This window comes from Choristoneura fumiferana, chromosome 10 (assembly GCF_025370935.1).
Source record: "Choristoneura fumiferana chromosome 10, NRCan_CFum_1, whole genome shotgun sequence".
In the NCBI taxonomy this organism is placed as follows: Eukaryota; Metazoa; Arthropoda; class Insecta; order Lepidoptera; family Tortricidae; genus Choristoneura; species Choristoneura fumiferana.
The window spans coordinates 16059504-16081923 of NC_133481.1; the positions used below are offsets into that span (position 1 = coordinate 16059504).

At 34.0% G+C, this 22420-nt stretch overlaps 1 protein-coding gene across 1 annotated transcript in view; it reads left to right on the forward strand.

Annotated features, from left to right (window-relative positions):
• LOC141431644 (uncharacterized) overlaps window positions 1–12715 on the forward strand; it is a 102421-nt gene extending 89706 nt beyond the window's left edge. Inside the window, exons 6-7 of the mRNA XM_074092822.1 lie at window positions 10929–11094; window positions 11876–12715. Of these exons, the coding sequence (XP_073948923.1) occupies window positions 10929–11094; window positions 11876–11913 (204 nt within the window). The 3' untranslated portion in view covers window positions 11914–12715. The remainder of the gene's footprint in view (window positions 1–10928; window positions 11095–11875) is intronic.
• Window positions 12716–22420: the final 9705 nt, after the last annotated feature.

The window sequence follows — 22420 nt, forward strand, 5'->3', positions numbered from 1 at the left end:
GCCATCCTAGAACCTAGCTGACGTCGCCTGTCACGCTAAAACATCAAGCATTTTGCTTTACATTGCTTCTTTGAATAAACTTTAAATTGTAATAAAAAATAAAAAATAAAATATCTTTTAAAGTTGCTGAACTAATGTTGGTCAACTTGACGAGTGCGATCTATGTTTTAATTATTTGCTCATATTACAGGCCACACCCGGTATAACAGCGTCCAGTTATTGGTCTGTAATATTGCCGGCCTTTAAAATAAGATAAGCCCTTTTTTCTTTGTTTTCTTTTTAAATCTTAATCTGCCTAGTAGATACTTTTCATAAGATCGAAATTGTCGGATTAGATACATCATCATTACAGTTGTCTTTAACTTAATCTTTTGATAAACCATTTCTATCCCAAGAATCTCACCTCGTCACCTGTCGCAAAGTCATCCGCTTCTAATTCAAAACACTCCCATTGAGTAGCAATCTAAAAGGCCGTTGCAGCAATTCGTTTTTTTAACCCTATACAAGGCAGGTGCGTGAAAACATGCCCAGGCGCCGATGCACCGGTCCCATATACCGCCAACTGGTACCCAAAAGGTCATAAGTGTTACTACAAATTAGAGTCTATACAACCTTTCACTTAATAGCAATATTGTTTTAATGAGATTATGGAGGCAATATGGTCATAAACCCGAGACTTATACGTCGTATAAAAAATAATCCTTTGAATATGACGTAAGGAAAAGGTGCAATTTAAGATTCCCACTGTCCTACCTTTTTATTCGGCGCAAGTGATAAATTTGATTTTAATAACTGAAGAAGACTACAGAAATATTATTTTTAGTTTAAATAAAAAATGGGTGGACTTAGTAATGATAGAGCATTACACAACAGATGTCATTCAGTACTATGTATATTGCTATACTTTTAAAATGCTAAACAACAACTGTGGGTGTCATATAATTATAACCTCGTAGTTCTTATGTTTCTTCTTATGTTAGTTTCTTATAATGCAAGTACCTACAGTGAAAAAATAACAGCAAAGAAATAATAATATGTTTTATAAATATAAATATTTTTTAATAAAACCTTATTATAATTCCGTGGATGTCGTAAGAGGCGACTTATAGGTTAAGGTATACCGAAGGCGACAGGCTAGCAACCTGTCACTATTGTACCGTTTTTTCAAAATATAAAACCTAAAATTGCTAAAAGTGGCTCCGAAGCGGTAACGTTTCGTGTACTCTGCCTACCCCATTTGGGAATACAGGGGTGATGTTTGTATGTGTGTGTGTTATTATAATTGAATATTATTTAAAGAAAGTATTAAGCAACCAGGAAACCGTAAAAAAAATATTTATTTGACGAATAAATGTGATGCCGCCTCTGTTTGTTTCGTTCGAATAGACAAAGACGGCAACATATTTATCGGTCAAATAAAATTAATCAATGGGTCGTGAAGCAGCTCCTAAGTTTCTAAGTTTTGATTGAAAGTGGTATAATTAGGAACAACATAATAAAAAAAACTCGAACATTTTTATTCTAAACCCTTCTAAACCACAGCTCTGCGGGCGCCACAAACCATCTTCTACAAATAATCAGCACTATACGTACAAACAAATATCAATAATACCCAATTGTCGCACTATATATCAAAAGCGAGGCTTTACCACAACGAGAGCCCATTTTAAACCCAGCCTCTCTTGCTATACGGTTGTTCTTAATCGCAGTTCGGGCTTTGTAATATTCTTACAGCGCACCTACGTCTGATATTAAGGGTATGCTTGGCCGTGTCATGATTTTCGTCTTAAACCTAGCTTTGCTAAATTTTTCCAATTTAAAAATAATGTTACACAGACAAAGCTTTTATTAGTTTTAGACTCTTACTAGTTAAACAGAACCCTTAACTTTCTCGCTACATTTAAATATCGAATCGAACCAAATAACAAATCATGCGCAACTGGCCCAACGGAATCTTTTGCATCATAAATCCGAGTGCTTTCTCATACATTTTCCATCGACCCGTAAACAATTCAACAGCTTTGTGCTTTCATTTGGTCCACATTATATGCGGAAGATATATGTATCACGTATTGTTCGCTATGATTAAAGACAGCTTTCTCGCTGCCTCATGAGTTCTCTGTAAAATATAGTATGCTTTATATGAAGGCGTGTTGATATCGATTGGTGCTGTGATGGACTGTTACAAACTGGATCATTTATTGATTTATATTTGTTTATTTACTGCAATGTTTTTCAGTCGATTTAATGTTCGTGCAATTTGGTTGTATTCAGTTCAGTGTATATTAGTGATGTGTCGCCATACTAATTCGTAAATGAGAAAATTTGAGATGTTTCGTTTGTTATTCATTCACGCAATAACGGCTAGACGAATTTATGTAGATAAGCATGCAAACAGGATACTTTTTATCCCGGAAAATAAAAAATTCCTGCGGGATACCGATAAACGAATCGTATGCTGACGAAATATTTTAATGTAGGTAACCCTTAATGACAAGAAATGAATTTAAGTAGGTATTTAATAAATAAATTCAAAGAAAGAAAACAACTAAGAAATACTATTAACACAAAATAATAAATTAAAAACCAAAAAAAAAAGATAACTATTAAAGAAACAGTCTTCCTAATAATGTTACTCCTAATGTGTAATTTGTAGTCGTCAGCAGTCCATATAATGCTGCAAGTGTCCATGGGCGGCGGTAACCACTTACTATCAGATCACCCACCAACTCGTTTGCCAGCTGTTTGATAAAGTCGTGAAAAAAAAGAGTTTTAACTTATTTCACAGAAAGTTAAAATAATGAAAAAGTGAGCTCGGCTCAGCTGTTGCGATCCAAAAATTCCATCTTTAATCATAGACAAGACATAACTAGCATATAAAGATCGCGTGCCAGCACAGTGATCCGGATGCCGTTTAAAAAAAAACAATACACTTGATTTACAAATAATGACCAATGGCATACTCACAATCATAATTTAATCAGCGCGTGCGAGAAGCCATTTTGAAAAGGTTTTTTTATCGTACAAAGAAATGCGTGCAGATAATGCCATTTTCCGCCTCAGTTGAATCGTGGCATAATGATGAGACGGTGATGACAAAAAACAGATGTGTCAATACCTCTAATTGTGGCTGTGATTTTATGAAACTGTAATGAAAATGACTTTGCTGTCTATTGTTCTGCGTATTTCACACGGAACATCACTGAAATTGTTTTTCGCGTTTGAATTCCCTGGTGATACGAATACGCCGAGTGAAGCGTAGAGGAGTGTAAGGTGGAACTGTTTTAACGCACGAGCCGAGTGAGCGAAGCGAGCGAGCCGCGGTAGCGGCCAGCGAAGTACTAAAGTACCAAATGAAGTTATTAATCTAAGCAATTGTTCGATCAAAGTGTTCTCGGTAATCTACTGAATCGATACGCCTAAACGTAGGAACAAAAAGGAAAATCATAGAACGATAAGAAATTTCATGATGTGATGTGTATTTTATGATCAGGCGACGATGTATTATATTTATATAATATCCATATGTGCTATTTTTACGGAATGTATTACGAATTGTAAAAACTTTCCTATTAACCCTTTTACAGGCCCCGCGAATTTAGATGTGCTACCACAAAATTAATCATAGTTTTATGTTGTTTACCTATGAGGGATTAATTTAAAAACGAATAATATTTTTAATGCAAGTGATTTTATACCATATTGTATATATGTACTTAGTAAGGTCAAATATTTGTGTACATTTATGTGGTTGCTATATGCTCTATGCCTGTAAAAGGGTTAAATTATAATGTCATGCATTTTTTTATTCAAAAAGTTAGTAGGTAACCATTGATAATTCCTTCCAAAAAAAGAATATTGGATTCCAATCCAAGAAAGCGAAACTTTCAACGCTTACTACCAAAAAACAACAATTATGAATATAATAACACACTACGTAACAAATAGACGATTCCATCTTGACGTTATCTCACACTCACGACTCCATCAAAAGAATATTAAAATATATTGCTCGCTTGCTAAGTACCGGCCTCTTAGATGTGTCACTCAATAACAACGCGATAAAATTGATACGACACCCAATATAACTCATTAGAATTTTCAACCTATGAACATAATAATAAGGCACCAATTTTATTGGATCAATTAAGCCCTTCTTCTCTTTAAAGAGTTTTTTTTAATTATTTCTTGCTTGAATTTATTTAGATACAAAAGCGTCAAGAGCAATGAACTAAGTGTACGCTTCTGTATTGAGAAGCCTAAGTAAGCACCTATACTTCAGTTTTCTTTAAACAATTGAAGTAACTAAACATACCTAGCCTTTCTTTCTTTTAAAATATTTTTAAAGTAAGTGACAGCAAAAAAATAACTATTAAATTGTAATGTGAAACAGTCATTAATATTGTTCTAAGTAGTTTCTTATGTATTAATATTTAATTACAAAAAACGGTTTTTTTAATAAAAGACCAGGTCAGGTATAATTGTCCGGCAGATTTTTTTAAATAACTGTCATCTAAAAATGAAACGTATGAAATACGTCGCTATTTCTGTCCTTTAGTATGCGTAAATATAATCAAGAACAAAAATAACTTGCACGGAGCGGGCGATTGCATCGGTAGCGTCGGCAGCGCTATCAATCATGCTTTATCGTTCTTTTGCTGGCCGTACTGATTAAATTATTCCCGAGAAGTGACTTAATGAAATAGCTACGTTAGGGTCTGTTCACGTGGGATGAATTTTCGTTTATGTCTATTTTGCCTAAAAATAGTTTACGGCATCAAAGTAAAGTTTAAAAAGTGTGTTAAATATTTAATAAAAAATATTGCATTCTATTTATCTTAATTAATTATATATGATAATATTTTATGGTATTTGATCTTAATTATACATGATGTTATTTCACTTTAAGTTTTTTTATACTTATATAAAATCACACTATCTTTTTTAAGTGTTGAAGGATTTTAAGAAATCTTTAAATAGTAAATCTAGAAACCTAAGACGAATTCTTCAATAGTTTATCACATTAGCACCTAAATTTTTTGTGACATTTCTGTCATTGATAAGTGTCAGGTGACACTTAAACAAGGGTGATTGAATGTTTTCAGACACAAATAAATAATTTGTAAATGTCGTGAGAATCCTGCCTTATTGAGAGCTAGATTTGGAGTGATATGAACTAGTTTTGATTGCTCTAAAAACATTTGTAAGATATTGTTTCTGTCTAAGCTATGAAATTAGGTGATTAATATAAAAACTAGTCCGTTACTGGTTAAACTTGGAATAATTTTTACCTACTAAGTGAATCATTTAATTCATTATTATGTAAGCATTTTTCAAGCTTTTATTAAACTTACCAAGGAAGGCCAATGTCCAACAGTGGACGTCTTGCGAATGATATGATGGTTGTGATTCAATTGTCTTTTCAATACACGAAAAATACACTAGTGTTTTTTTAACGCAAACCTTTTTTTGGTTTCTTTATCGTAATCAAAATATTTGAACGATGGCTTGGAGATTGAAAATTTTTAATTGTTTAGTTATTTTGTGCAATACATACGTACATACATAGATACATACTTGCCCTATTCGGCACACATCTAGCTCTAGGTTGTATCGCTATCTCTGTATTGGTTACTATAATATTCTGGTCCATTTCTTACCTATTTTTAGAATGTTTAGTAATAAACTAGGAATATTTTCATACGGTTTGTTCTCTGAAAAAGGTTTGTCAACAGCGTTGTTAAGTAACAAATAAGCGAACATCCTTCCAAATTTTTTTCATTCATAATATTAGTAGGATACAAAAAATTATCATTAGGACTCTCTTGAAACCTTTCTTTATGCGCGATTTCTTTTTAAGAACCTATGTTTTCAATTTTAACGTTTGTTTGTGCGTGCTCCCTTAGCCAAGTCGTAATCATAACGTAGTTTTATGAGCACCCAATTAATTTGCTCCTTGTCTTGGTCCAGATTCGTCCCACAATATTGATTACCAGCCAATGTCGATAATTGGGCCGTGGTTATACTATTAATTGAATATATTAATATAAATTGTCCATAATTTTACTACTCTAACTCAGTTAGAAAGTGAATTTTGGTTTTATTGTTGTAGCGGTTTGATTTGGAGCAACAGCGTTTATATGAAAAGTAAAATTAGTTGTATTCGATTTCTAACTTTCTTATTGTTTTTTTCTTATTTTGTTTTTTAAATAAGCTTTCTCTTATAATTAAGGATATACTCATTATTTATAACATTACGTGTGTCAACGTGTATCAAGGAAGTTATTATCTGTTCCACTACTTTGTATAAAAATACGTACGTACTTAACTCAGTACAAGGGCTCTTAGGTATCTATGATTATTGTTCTATTTATATCCTACCTAAAAAACGATCAAGAGCGAGTCGAAATCGAAAGAGAAGGGCTCTTTTCAGTTTCTTACTTCAGTACTTATATATATATATTATTTGTTGGTATAGCGGACATAGAAATAACAATATCAAAATTTCTCAAAAATCTCTACCTATTCCGATTTCAAAGATTTAACCACTTAATAAATGTATGAGCAGTAATAGACGTCCATTCGTCTTATGGAACCCTAAAAAGGATAGATTCACACTTCGAATAATTAAAACCTATCGCAAACATGCGGTGCATATCTCGACTCCCGATAATAAACAGTGCCAGACTAACGAGCATACCAAAACCTAATAGTCCCTACACGCACGTTACTGGCGCATCAATTTATTTAGTTAAATTAACCGGAGCAGAGGCCATTTGCATTTGATTTCCATAACGCGGCGCGGGCGTATCGGTCGGCTATACGTCACTGAGATACAGGTGATCTGCAACGATTATGCTGCCGATGTTGAACTGATTTAGCGGATGGTTTAATATATTTATAATAAATCTTCAGGTGAAGATTTACTATTATAAATGCAGTGTTTTATTTGTAAGTCTTCTCTATATTATAAAAGCATAGTAATTGTATTATGATGTAGGTAGTACCGTTTTTTATTAAACAAATATTATATTGGGAGCTAGTTAAGAAGTGATTGCATATTGGTCTGTAAACTGTTTTGTAAGTAAATAACTGTCTGCTGTTCTTGATTAAATAATCAAATAAACTTTTTCGGGAGCTTTAACAAAATAGAATTACAAAGTTTCTCTTCCTCGAGGTTTAGCAATATTCTTTCCGGTATTCCTGATCCATAAATGTAAAATATTATTACAAAGGCTCTATGTTTTATTATGTTATGATAATAGACAATTATTTCAAATAGCCGACCTATCTACTCAAACTTCCACTTTTTCTGATTCTGTGTTTGTTAATGCAATATTTGTACTGTATATTAAAGATACGCCAACGCATTTGTATTGTATTATCTTAGTATCATCCTAATATTGTCTCGCAAACCTTTACCCCTCATTACCCTTGTATATAAGCGGCCGTTTTTGCTCGCGTCGTGATTTATCCAACGGAAATTGCCTGACAACTAATGGTTCTTTGTTTATTGATTTATATATCGCAATATTCGGTAGCGAGAAAGGTCGAAATAATATCGGGTGTCGTTTTTTGCCCCTTGATTAAGCTACCGCGGATTGTAACCCGGCTATATTAAGTTGGTAGTGAGTTTTGCTGTTGTTGCTTTGTGAGGGTGACTCCTTAACTTGGTTGGGATATTTTTATTATATTTCTTTAGAGGCAGTGGGCGGTGAGCGAAAATGAATGGGAGGGTCGGTCCTAGGTAATCAAATTGGATTTCTGGCAGTGGTTTGATTGAGACTGGTTCTAATGTTTTTTTAATGCCTCGTAAAAAATATAAAACATATTGATTTCCGCTCTGAAGGTGTAATTAGTATTTTGGCCCCTACATTTCTTTAAATAGTTTTATTTTCATGCTACTCACAATAAAACGAATTAAAATAGAAATTTATAAAACACCCCTTTCGCTTTGTCACAAGCTTTTATTTAAAATTGCCTGGTATAATTTGTTTGTTCGCTCCAATTGTTGAGAGTTAATTTAGATTTACCTCCAGTAGACGGATTGACTTAAAATTTGGTATACATGAGTAGGTTGGATGACAAGGCAAGTCCGATCAACATAACGTAGATTCAGTAAAAAAAAGCTTCAGCTATAATTTTTTTTATATCTAAAAACTTAGTCTGTCATTACCTTTCCAACTAGCTACTGTAAAGAAACATTGTCAATTGGTCCAATTTTTACACATCACTATTGCTACTACTGCAGATGTTTTGTTTTACATTAAATTTAATAGAACAACACAAAACACACGCAGTAACAGTTTGTAAAAGTATTTCACCAAAACACTGCCTTCACATTTAAACACGGCTTTAACACAATAAAAATCCAAAATCTAAAACAACTAACATAAATCGCACCTTCGAACGGCTTAAATAAATTTATACCAAATTCAATCATAATACGACACTATAAAACGTGAATCTAAATTGTTTTTTTATTCGCTTAACTCTCTTTTGTTTTAAAGTAGGTATACAAAAAAATCTTATACCAAAAAGTCGTAAGGTTAATTGAGATTTTGTCATAACACACCTTACGAGTGTTGTTTCTTTGTCTAAAAATGCACCGACTTGACTTTAGTGTTACTCTTTTTTGGTACTGGGTTTCTTAAAATGGTACATCATCAAAATGTTCCATTAACACTTTTATCGCTACGATAATTGAGTCCACGAAAGCCACAGCGGAACGACGGTATGGTTTATTCAATTTGTCTTGATTTAAAGTCATCAGCGGTGTTTTGTGTGATGGTTTGTTTTACCACTGTGTAGCGTTAAGGGATGTCAAAACGTATCGATAAGCGATAGGTGTGTCTATGAACTATAAACAATTACTTTTCTCGCCCACGACCTCGATAGCTACGTTTATGGGACAAATGTGTTTTCATACATCCCAACAGAGCGGTGTCTAAGATATCGGCAGAATATAAGTCAAAAGAATTGTAACATAAGTTAATTTTTCCCAACACTTTTGTTTTCCTAAAAGTTGGTGGTTTAATTAGAGAAATTATAATTTTGCTCTCAAAACTTTTACACATTTTAACGTTGTCTTATATTGAAGTACCTACCATGTTTATTCTTTTAATTACATTAAAAACAATAAATTACGTCAGTAAATATTTTTTCATCGGTATTTCAATTCTATCGATAATTTTAACCACATCACTATCCATAATTCCCTGTGCTTCCAAATGACAGTAAATGTCGTTTATCGAAGTCCAACCATACCTAATGCCATTTAATGACATGCGTTGGCTGCCTACACGTTTTAAACTTCACCGAAACTAAAGTGTTTCTTGAGCACGTTAACAGTTAGTATAATATTGGAAATATTTTTTTTTCTCAAAATTCTTTTTCAGAAAAGTACCTATCTGATGAAAAAAAACTTTTCAACTTGTTCAAACAATTTAATTTATTTTTTGAATAGTTACCAATTAAAGGTAATAAAGTGGCGTGTGAATCATATAATAATAATCATCATCATCGATAGATGTTTAAATTCAATTAAAATACATACTTACGTATAATCCTTTTTTTTAATGTAATTTTTTCTTACCTGCACGTCAAATACATAATAATGGACAAATCAATGACGTTCCCTTTTTTATTGGATATCGATACTTTTTTACATATACTCGTAGCACCCATACGACTCTAGTGTTACCTACGAACAAAATATCAAATCAAACTTCTCCACAATGACGTTTGGAAGCACCCGTTCAACAAAAGGCTCATTCGCACGACCTGCGGAGTCATGACTTCGATCATCGTAGTGATTATTGTTTTGTTATGTTGGTAACATTGATTTTGTTTTGTTGTAGCGTGTGTTGGATGCTTAAATGACCTGTGTACTTGGAAAAATCATCACTATTTTGGCACTTACGATACAAACCCAGAGTCTAGTACAAAGGCCATCGAATTACCATAATATCTGTCTGTGTATGTGTCTGTCATCTGTTGTTAAGAAACTTTTTTTTTGTTACTTCGTACTTTGTCAGGAATAAATGATTTTCTTTTTTCTTTTTTTCTTTCTATTATTTTGTCACAGATCATAATAGCTTCCGTAAATGTAAAAGGGACAAAATTTTATTTGAAGCGCATTATTTGTGCGTAAAAAATACGTCGCGTGCATTGACTCTTATTTAATTTTTTTGGCACCTATACGGTGCAAAAAACCCGCGCGTCGTATGCATTTAAAAATAAAGGTGAAAATATACTTACTAAAACGCGACAGCACGTGATTTGTTGGCACCCGATGCAAAGCGTCCACAATATACAATACGCGTCACAGCACAAACATATACTGACATGCGTCGAATGAAAAGGCGTGGCATCGCGTTTTAGTAGTGCATTTCCAAGCAAGGCCCTAATGCCGAATGCCTAATGAAGGTGTACTAACCCCAAAATAACCAAATGAACTGAAACAATTACTTTGCTCACTCGCAACCTTATTGTAGCTACGTTTATGCAAGAAATGTGTGTTCATGCAGTTACTCCACCTCCACACAATAAAAACACACACAAATCACTCCAACCCATCTATCACCACCACCACACTACACTGACGCGTTTCCAACTCAACCAGAGCTCATCTTGAGAGCAACACAACCGTTCATCATGCTACCAGATGTTAGTCTAACGAAAGAAAGAAGATGAGCTCTGATTGAATTCGAAACGCGTCAGTGTAGTGTGGTGGTGGTGATAGATGGGTTGGTGTGATTTGTGTGTGTTCTTGTTCTTACAGTGTGGAGATCTTACATATTTCTTGCATAAACGTAGCTATCATAAGGTCACAAGTGAGCAAAGTAATTGTTTTAGTTCATTGATGCCTCGCAAAGTAACGCCTGATTCAATAAATTACCAAAATAACCTGTCCCTTTCTTCCCCAGGAAAAACCTCATAAATGCAGCCTTTGCTCCAAGTCTTTCCCGACGCCTGGAGACCTCAAGTCTCACATGTATGTCCACAGTGGTTCTTGGCCCTACAAGTGCCACATATGTTCCAGAGGGTTTTCGAAGCATACGAACCTAAAGAATCATCTGTTCTTGCATACCGGTGAGTGTGTAACATACTTGTCTTTTCATAAGTCTATAGTGTTGACCTGATAAGAACATCTTCTGCCTCATCTATCCTATAATTGCTTTAGCAATTTGTGTAACAATAGTAAAGCCGAGTTTAGACTTGCAAGAAAAATCGTGCAAGTTGCACTACTTTGCGAGGCCGTAAAGCCAACGAGTTTGTAGTGGTCAAACGAGCGCCGCAATGTAATACAACTTGCATGATTTTTCTTGCAAGTCTAAACTCGGCTTAAGAACTAGTCTTTTCATTTTCATACAAACAGTGATGACAATTTCCACTCCCTTAAACGTTAATTCATCATCATCATCCCAGCTTCTATACCTCCCACTGCTTAGCGCAGGCCGCTTCTCAGAATGAGAGTTCCCACGCGGGCCCAGTGTGGATTGAGAACTTCAGACACACCATTAAATTTCTTCGCCGGTGTGTACATGTTACCTCACGATGTTTTCCTTTACCAGGAAGCTCGTGATAAATCTCTAATGCGAATTTAGAAAATGAAGGAGGTCTAAGCCCGGGTTAGAACCCATGATCCTCTGCTTGAGAGATCATAGATCAAACCAACAGGCCACCACGGCTTTTTCTGAACTCATGCTACTTACCTTTCTAAAACTCTATCGGATCGGTCAAGTCCTTAATTGTCTTTGATTGTCTTTGACTGAAAAAAGAAAAGAAATACTTTACATACGTAATTAAAATAAAAATAAAAAACTTTGGTTTAATTATTTCATAAAACTAACTTATTTTTATCTTGTTCCAGCCAAACACCAGAGAAACGGTACCAGAGAAGCTACTTGAAGGCAGAGCAACATATAAAAAATATAGCACCTTTTATAAAATTCAAAGAGTTTAATGTATGCCATTGAATTCAATCGACATAATATAAATAATGAAGCAAATTCCAGAGCTCGAAATTATCTGATATGTGTAAAATTGATTTTCAAAATTATTTTTACGACTGGCGTACATTTCCAGTCCGAGGTATATTTTTCGAATTAAAATTGTATAGGCCCAAATCCTTAAAATGTTATTGGCTCAATGAATTAAAAGAAACATAAGAATGTTGAAAGATTCAAGCATTCAAATTAACGTGTGATATTACTTTTAATTAGTTTTAAGTGTTAATTTATTATTATAATAGTTGTCATTTTATTACAGTCGTGAATTCTTATAAAATTAATATTTATTCAACAACATGATAATTAAGGTTTAAGTGTCAATTAGAGGTATGGTTAATAATAGGCTGTTATTTATTTTGTATGTACAAAATAAGGAACTTAAAACTTTAAAAAATGAGGTTTCGGACATGATAATATTATTTGTACTGTGTACTGAATATGGTATTGTTTTTTTTTACAATATAATTATACAACTGACATCGTTGACTGTACATTTAAACATCGTAAACTTATGCTAGTTTTAATAACTACATAGTTTTATGTAGACTGTATTTATGATATACTTACATTACGTATGTATATTGTGATGAACGATTCCGTCCAATCTGTAAATATTAATGTAAGTATATACTATTTAAGAAAGCTATTTATATTTTTGATCAAATAAGTATTCGAGTAATAAAATTATTTAAAACAGAAGATACTTTAGTTTTATTCCAAAATAGTTATTACTGGTCCTCGTTTTACCCATTTCAAAGTAATATGCCAGTTAATTTCAAAGGAAAGATACCTAATGTTCAGCGAATAACTTTTGCCGCATTAGATAAACAGATGAAACAATTGGGCATTTCTATGTACCTACCGTTGTACCTACCCTGAGATAGAAATGTCCATAATCACATAACAAGTCTATCGCAAATTCAGAACTGCCATTGTTACTTTTACATTAGTGTTTTAGTTTTTGCTTACTTTAAGTAATTTTGTGCTTTTAAAATATGGGTGTCACACCTGCAAATAAAACTTTATTATTATTATTATTGGTATGCCTGCGTGTTTTAACAAAAAAAAAAACTAGATTAAAAGGATGGGTCTTCAAACCGATTGACTTCACCATCTTATCAATTTAATCTTAAAAGTTATATGAAGAGAGGCTGGAAGGTTGCCATAAAACACAGTACAGTACTAGTTTGCTAATGTCTTTCGGCGCTCGAAACAGAAGATCAGTTTTCCTTTTCTTTCTCATATGAACCTTCGGGAAAACGAAGAAAGTCGATGAATCCCCAGCGAGAGCAACGTTAACATTCTACTCGTTGTTGTAATGTAAGCACAATTCATAATAATATCTAAAGTTTTAAATGCGGTATAGAATTATTTCTACACTTTAAGCACTATGACAAAAGTTTGTTATTTAATAATGTTTTATCTATGATGTGACAAAAAATATATGTTGAATGATCTCTTTAACAAAGCAAGTAATAAAAGACACGCAGAAGAAAATAAAACCCTCAACCACTAAAATGGATAAATGTCATACTTTAGAGTAGGTACCATCAGCCAAATATGTGGTCTACCACCCTAAAGTTGATCATCGTTTGCATGTCGCAAAACAATCATGCCAATAGACGTGTATGTCAACTTGAAATTTCGACTTTAGCGACATATTCATTTGATAGGAACTTGTTTAAAAATTGATAGACCAATTATTTGGCTGATAGTACATACTTACGTATAACTTTATAAATAAATATGACGCACCGTTTCCTACAGTGTACTTAAACGATACGCTCAGGAAAATTACTCTTCCTCCTTCAAGCAAAAAGGCCACCAATTCCAATTTATCGCAGCCATTTTAAATATAGACGGTGGAGTAGGCGTCGCGACACGCGAGGCCCGATTCATTTACATAATACAACTTCAGTTGCAGTATTAAGTCTTAATTGTGTAGCGTCCTGTGGGACGCGACATGCTCCTGGACTATAAAAGCAATTCTAACATTTCATTGCTCGAAGATTTACTGGTTTATGGGGCATGAGATTTGTTTAGACGGTGGAACACTTTGTTGTCATACGGAAAAAAGATGCAGGTGACATTTTGCTTTTCGAAATCAAGTTATAAATATTGATATTAGGGTCGATGATATTAGGAATCAGTAAAAAAGGTGCGATTGAAATTACATTACTAAGTTTCGATAAAAAATATCCGTTACAATATCATTTAATACCTACCATCATAATAAGTAACTGGTTGGTCACTCCTCTCATTTACTCAAAGGTTGACTGATAGAGATCCCTTAAAGGGATAAGTCCGCCTTTATAGAAGTATCTCAAAGTTTGTCAATCGTGTTTTCTTTCTTTTCTTTTGTAACAGTGCAAATAAGTCAGTCAAAATTATTTTATTCAATTCAGGCTATCACAAGCACTTATGAACGTGAGTAAAATTATGTCTGCTACCGGTTTAGTTAAAAACATTTCTTATGGAAAAACTCGTCAAGTTGAGTTTTTAAGGTTACCCTTAGTTATTATGTACCATCGTAAATATACCTACTCAGCGGTACAAAATTTGGCCCACTCTACATACAAAATTACCTATTTCTGCATACATTTGATGGCCAGATTTTTTGCTGCTCAGTATATTATTATTATTATGTACCTATGTGTTTATTCTTGTATCTGAATATAATAGGTATCTATAAATCCAGGAAACGTCAATACTAACATTACCTTATAGCTATAGACACGGTTTTAAGCTGTATTGACATAATATATCCAGTTCTATGGCAGGTAATTAAAATAAAGTTAAAGTAAAGTTATCCCACGGAGTGGTGACACTTTGCACAAGTTAGTAAAATGTAACGCATTTATATACCTAACTAAATTAAGGGCACGTATCTGAATATCGAAAATTTAAATAACGATAGTTAAACATATCGACGATCAAAATATCGGACCTAACCTAACCTAACCAACTTTCGATATTTTGACCGTCGACTATTAACATTAGATATAAATAAATAAATAAATATCACGGGACAATTCACATCAATAGACCTAGTCCCAAAGTAAGCTTAGCAAAGCTTGTGTTATGGGTACTAAGGAACGGATAAATATAATTATATAGATAGATACACACTTATATACATATTAAGCACCCAAGACCCGAGAACAAACATTCGTATTTTTCATACAAATATCTGCCCGACACGGGAATCGAACCCGAGACCTCAAGCTTCGTAATCAGGTTCTCTAACTACTAGGCCATCTGGTCGTCAATATATTAATTTGTAGATATACATTAATTTTCGATATTCAGATAAGTCCCCTAAATTAAATTGGAAATATTCACAAAAACAAATTTATGAACAAAAATTGAATAAATACTTGAAAGGTTCCGTACTTTAATAGGTGTCAAAATATAAGCTATAAACGGCATATCTCTAAAAAAAATGAAGTGTGAGCAGACAGAGCTCTGCGTCTAAGGAAAATGTACGTGGGGAGTTATTTTATATTTATTTCTTAATTGGAACTCGTCAGTTTTTTATATATTTATTGTACACACCTACTTATTCATTTTAGCTCTCTATCTTTTATAATTTTTGAGAGTCCTTTGGTTTAAAGATAGGTGGACATAGCTAGAAGGATGGAAAGACAGTGTTGCGACAGGTTCTGTTTGTCACCCTTAGGATACAAAAACGTAATTATCTATTCTGTCTACCTAAACTGGCTAATATCTATTATAATAGAATCCTAATCCGAGGATCGAAAAGTGCTTCAAAACGCCGTAAATTTGTACTGTAACGCCCCGCCACGACTAAGTATGCGACTATTTAAGTACATATACAAACATGATAGTTTAAATACAATAAAATATTATAAAATAATAAAAATAAAAGTATCTGACTAGCTTTGTAATGCCAAAGCACACGGTTATTGATATACTTAATTATTAAAGTTAACTTTCACTTATTAAAAGCTATAGAGACTAATAAATTAAGCTCATTGGATATTAATTAATATCGACCACATATTGATGATTGATATAATTCACTTAAACTGTTTAACGTTTTCCTCCGTGTGTACAGGATGGTAAAGTTTTAGATATTAATATTTTTCAGCCTAGAAACTATTCCATTTTATTACAATTCCTGAATAGCATTACTTTTAGTAGGTACCGTCCGACTCAACAACAAACCTTTGGGCGTAGGTACCTAGAAAGCTTAAATTTTGCTTAGAGGCTCGTATTATGATATAGACAAGATTTTGTTTGCTATTTTGTGAATGTATCAGAGAATCGTACGCCTAAATTTTAACAAATAATCATGCTATTTTTCCAAACTAAAAGTAAAAAAAGACGATAAAACTTACAACCCTAGTATGTATGTATAAGTAAGTACAAAGTCTAGTTCGACACAATGGTTTGCATTGTTTCGATTTTTGCAAATAGACGGCAGCAGTTATAAAAAGTATAAATAAAAATCACCCTTTAGCCTTGCTTCTAAGAAAGCTGTCCAAAACGGCCGGTATTCATCTCGGACATTATAAATCTTTACTAGAAATCAATTACGACCGCGATCGGCCACCCAGCTGGTCGAAATTGGACCACCAATTGTTCTATTACCTGATTGTATACTTCGGTAGTGCTTAGTTATAAAATTATGTGAAAACGACCCACGTTTATTACGAACACTATGAGGTACACTCTGTATTTATCATAGTTATTATTTAGCAACATGAGAACTCGTGAAAGCCTAGTGGTTTGACCTTTTGGTTTGGGCTCCTCTAAGTTTTTCGGAATATATCTACGAAATTACATTTCAAATTTACCATGAGCTTTAAGGTATCGTGAAACCTGCACACACCTGCGAAGAATTTGAATAGTGTGTGTGTGAAGTTGTCAATCCATGCTGGGCCTGCGTAGGAACTACAGCCCAAGCTCTCTCATCCTGGGAGGAGGACTGTGTCCTGCAATGGTACGTATATAGACCGAAATGATGCGATGATTATAATGAACATAAAGAATTATGAGAACCGATATTTTACTACGTGATTAGATTATAAATAAGTCTCGTTCAATTTTATAATTAAGCTGATATTGAATTCAAAGTTAACTTAAGAAAATGACGCGTAATATAAGGAACTCAAGTTTATTTTACCCATTTATTTACTTACTAGAACAAAATTTAATAATTCGTATATTTTTTGATTCAGTCTGCTTGATGCATGCATTACCTGAATAAAAAAAGGACAGACGAACACCAAAGTGATCCTATATTTTGAAGTACCTACGGAGCCCCAAAAACCAAAGTAGTCATGTGTGGACAAAAGTATTTTATGAACCATCTTTTTGTATAGTTATCTACCTATTTGAAAAACTACAGTTCGTACACCACAGTTTTGAAGTGCATTTACAAATTATTTGCTGAAGTCACCAACAGTTTACTCGGTCCACTATTCCAACGGTGCTTACAAAAAGGTCTATTAAACCAACAATTTAGCTTTCGAGGCGCAAAAGGCCATAGATCGCGCCACGGGAGCCATACGAACTATTCTATCACCAGTGTCCCATAAACCATGATTTCGTGACTAATGCCAATAAGGACGGGTCTCGATATAATGGTTGATTGCGCAGAGTTATCAAGACTAGACATTCTGGTGTGAATTTAGAGGAGCTAGCGATTTAACTGTGAAGCGAGATACCCAAATACTTACTGTAGTTAGTTCAAATAAAGTTACGTATTGTTCAAGGTATCATGTGTGATACTTTACATGGCGCCAAAGTGGGAAACACCAATATAGCTAAAAAACCATTTCCAATTAATTACAACTAGATTCAATAACTCAAAAAAATATTACTTTAAATTTAAATCCTGAAATCTATGTACCTAAACAGAAAAAATGCGTTCATAATTATTAAATACATAGAGGGGACAAAACGACTAAATCGGTCCTGAAAGCATAATTATTGAAATGATTGTACTAACTTAAAATAATGAAAAAAGACACGGTGACTTCTATGATAACAAGATGAGTTCAACAGGTACTTAGAAAGTATTTTGCGACCCTTCGAAATTCGTATAAGATATTTCCAAAAACAGAAATAAAAAAAACATGCAAATATCGAATAAGCCTACAAAATTAAATGAGAAATACGACCTGTAGAAAGGTAAGAGCCGGACATCCGACAGAAATACGACCTACAAAAGCATTTTTGCGAAAACCGAATGAAATGGAAACGTTCGTACTTCGCACTTGCTTTGTAAACAAGTTTATAAGTTGTGTAATCATTTTAACAAAAAACAATGTGCAACCGTATTCCACAAAGTTAAGAAGGTACTGCAATTGGTATTCATCACGCTTTTGCTTCGCATTTACACCAGCACGTATCGACACAAAAAATCTAATAAGGTTCAAACAAAATAGAGAAGTAGTTTGGATCAATATGGAGTGTTGTTCGGAGCAAAATGCCTTGTCATAGGGCATAATCGACGGGACGGTGGCTCTTTGTGAGACGGCCGTCATCGGTTTTTGTTAACTGATGAGTATCGCTCCCATTTCGCCGATAAAAAACCTATTGGTTAGAGTGTGATTTTGTTCGTGAGCTCAGATAACTGGATGCCCTTGCTGTGTAACGAAGAAAACTATACCGTGAGTAAATAGTTTAAAACATTATTAACATTAAAAAAAGTTTGTATATTTTTTTAAATTTATTTCATTATTTATATTATATTTCTATATGCTTTTAATTTTTTTTTAGCCACTATTAAAAACAGCTGATTTATGCAATAGTTGGCGAGATCGGGCGGTTTAGTCCGCGCCTACAATAATCTTCAAAGGCCTCCTAAAATTTGGCTTGTTTTAAGCCGCAGTTTTATCATTATCGTTGTTATTGGACCCAAATTGAGACTCATTATTGGCTAAAATCACGGGTGTCACGGTGGATGCAGGCCGCTGCCAACCGCAGCGACCGGAGGTCTATGGGGGAGGCCTATGTCCAACAGTGGACGTCCTATGGCTGAGATGATGATGATGATGATGATTAGCTAAAATTCATTAAATTTCTTTTCCAGTCACTAATAATACTCCTGTATAATTTTTTATTCGATAAAGAGATTGATATTGATTTTAAATATGCTTTTATTAATTATGTATAATAAGTAATAATGAGTTTTTAAATCGGGTAAAGTAGCATTACTTATTTATCTATCTATCTAACTAGTGCCTTCAAACGAGCCATTATTGTATACTTATTTATTTCGGGAATTTCGGAAACGCAAGTGGCAGTCTTGTGCAGGCCCGCCCGGATTGCTACCACCATCTTGCTCGCTAATCAGCAGCAATAATGAAGCAGCAGTGCTTGCACTGTTGTGTTTTGACGTGGAGAGTAAGACAGCCGGTGAAATTACTGGCACTTGAGGTATCCCATCTTAGGCGTCTAGGTTGGCAACGCATCTGCAATCTCCTGGTGTTGCAGGTGTTTATGGGCGGTGGTGATCTCTTACCATCAGGAGACCCAATTGCTCGTTTGCCATACAGTCGAATAAAAAAAAAACGGCTCTAAATGAATGAATATCGATAATATTTGATATGTGGGTATTTTTTGGCGGGAGCAACTGATCTAATTTGGTCTTATCTCTGGGTCTTGTGTATTTTTCAATTTTTAGCATAAATAGAACTCCGACCAAATCTAAATCGCCCAAGAACTTATTACAATTAAGGCGTGAAGGATGATACGTGATTTAACGGGCACGAAGACTGATTGCATATCTAGACACGCGGTAGGGTGTCAAGCCAAGTTCAAGCTAACAGAACTAGCGAGCAGCACCGTGTGTAATTTTACCCGAACTATTTGGAGCCACTTTTGACCCCCTCATGACTCAAAAACTATTTTACATAAACAAGTCAAGTTTGGCTCATTTATTGAGACTTGTGAGGTACATTATGTGCTTCAAATTTCAGAAACACATCTCAAACGGTTGCCTATTTGTCTATCTAAGTTTATGAGATGGTTCCAAATCACATACGTTACATATTATGTACAGTCAAAGAAATTGAATCGTGTACAGTCAAGTGCAAAGATATTAAAGTCATGTATACATATTTTTGAAACTTTGGCCATGTCGATATCTTTGCATTTGACTGTACCAGAGTGGAACTTTGCGCCTTGGTGTTTCATGTTGACATTATTACAATCATTTACCTACCAAAGAACTCGATTATGAAAAGGTTCCACCTTGGTACGCAATTTACTTTCCTCGACTGCACTCATAACATTTTAGGCCTCAAAACTACAGGTAATTTTTGTGCTGCTGATTTGATTGTAGTTAGTTAGTTAGTGCTTGTTCAATTCCGCAACAATACCGTCTAATCATTAAACGAATTGTTATCCCTTTAAAATACGCCATCAATACTAATTGCCACGTTAACCCATGATTTACAATCCGCGATCCTGCGCATTCAAATCGACTCCTTAATAATATCGATTAAACTTACGATCGCTGCTTGAATTAATCGGTAATTGTCGGTAAATCATCGATGTTCGCACAAAGCGCGAGGGTGCGAACAGTTAATTTATAAGTTGCGTTCGCGCAGGATGGCGTGCTAAACGCACATAAGTCCGGAATGAGCGATCCGAGTGTTTACGATGCTGCAAGACTTGGGAAGTGTAATTGTGTGACTTATTTCGTGAATGGTATGCAGCAAGCGTATTATGGGCTTTATGTCCTTTGATGTATTTTTAAGGCGTTTTATTTCACGATGTATAAAAATTATCTTTGTTGCCGATGCAGTCTAATAAATTGAATTTTGAATTATTATTAATAATGTTCAATAACAAACTAGCAAAGATTTTTGGCAGATTTAGCATTTTACAGGCTTTTATTTAACTTGTAATGTATGTATATATTTATATATAATTATAAAATATGTATATCAAAATTACACTCTCTCACACCAAATTCACGCCAAAAAACTTATTATTTCAAGATACAACTATAGTGAATAATGAATCGGTGGTAATTTACTAGCGTTATACCTAAGTCCCGTGTTTAGTATTTAACTTATTTAATTAACGGGAAATGAATTTAGCTTCTCGCTTAATTTTACTGTATCTTACTATTCTCGTAATATAAGTAACGAGAAAACGTGGAAAAAAATCTATTATCTTTGTAATCATTCATGTTCTGTTCTGTTTAGTCAGTTTCTTACTATATTAACACACTACAATGTATAAGCACGAGTTCAAATTTACTACGTCTTCGGTTAACAATTATGAATGTAAGAGCTTCACTGCAACAATGTAAACACAGCATATTGGATTCTGCAAACAGAAACAAATGATATTGGCAACGATTCCATCTAATTCCGCAAAAACAGGGTTGATTGTTTTATCACCACACCGTTCGTTACCATTCGACCGATAGTTTGTGCTAGGGGTGTGAAATCAGTTTATTTATAAAAAATACCTATCTATACTCAGGTATAAGATTAACGTCTGAACCACGAGCACTAGAGCTAGAGACTTGAACTTTGGCAGACATATTCCTTGAGGGTCATAAAGATGCACTAATAAGGGATTTTTCGAAATTCCTTCACGTTAGAGAGTGAATAAAAGAAGAAAAGGATGGTACGGCCGTGCCGCTTTTTTGCTCGACTTGGCTGGGGCACTGCCGTGCCCCCAGTTTTTTGTATTTTTACTTCAATATAGCTCTGACCCGATGTGCACTTTCCTGTATTTTTTTTAATTACATACTGGTACAAGGTATTAAGAAAATCAGAACCACACGGTTCAGAATACAAACTTTGGAAACATTTTTTTTTCACTTGTTTTTACTCGTATTATTAACAAAAATAAAACCAGTTATTATTGTTAATTCCAATGATAAAATCACACGTGATCTAGGTTATGATTATTAAAAGAAAAACAAGTTCTATTACTATAACACTTCTTGAATGTCGAAAATTTGCATTCGTATTACGACAGTCTTAAAAAAATGTTACCTTAAAACAAGTAACTGGCATTAAAATAACCAATTATTTATGAGATTCATCCGGCATACTACCATTATCGGTAAAAAACTGATCAAGATTTAATGCAAATCTAGATAGATTATTGAATTAAGATGACAGTAAAATATTTATTTTCGCAAAAAAAGATCGGTGGCGTTTGTTATTTTTATTTCAAATAGAGGTCTTCCAAACATAGTAAACGTGACTTATATCTCTAGAGATTCAATTACGACTAAAGCTTGTGGTTATTGTAAGATTTGTTATCTAACTAGTCAAATTAAATTGATTTAGTTGAGTGAAGCACGTGTCATTTTAACTTAGACAAGCTCTACCATTATTAGGCACTTGTCCCACCGCCGACGATGAGCGAGAAGCGAGTAGAGCAAGTAACTAGCAGCGAGTGGG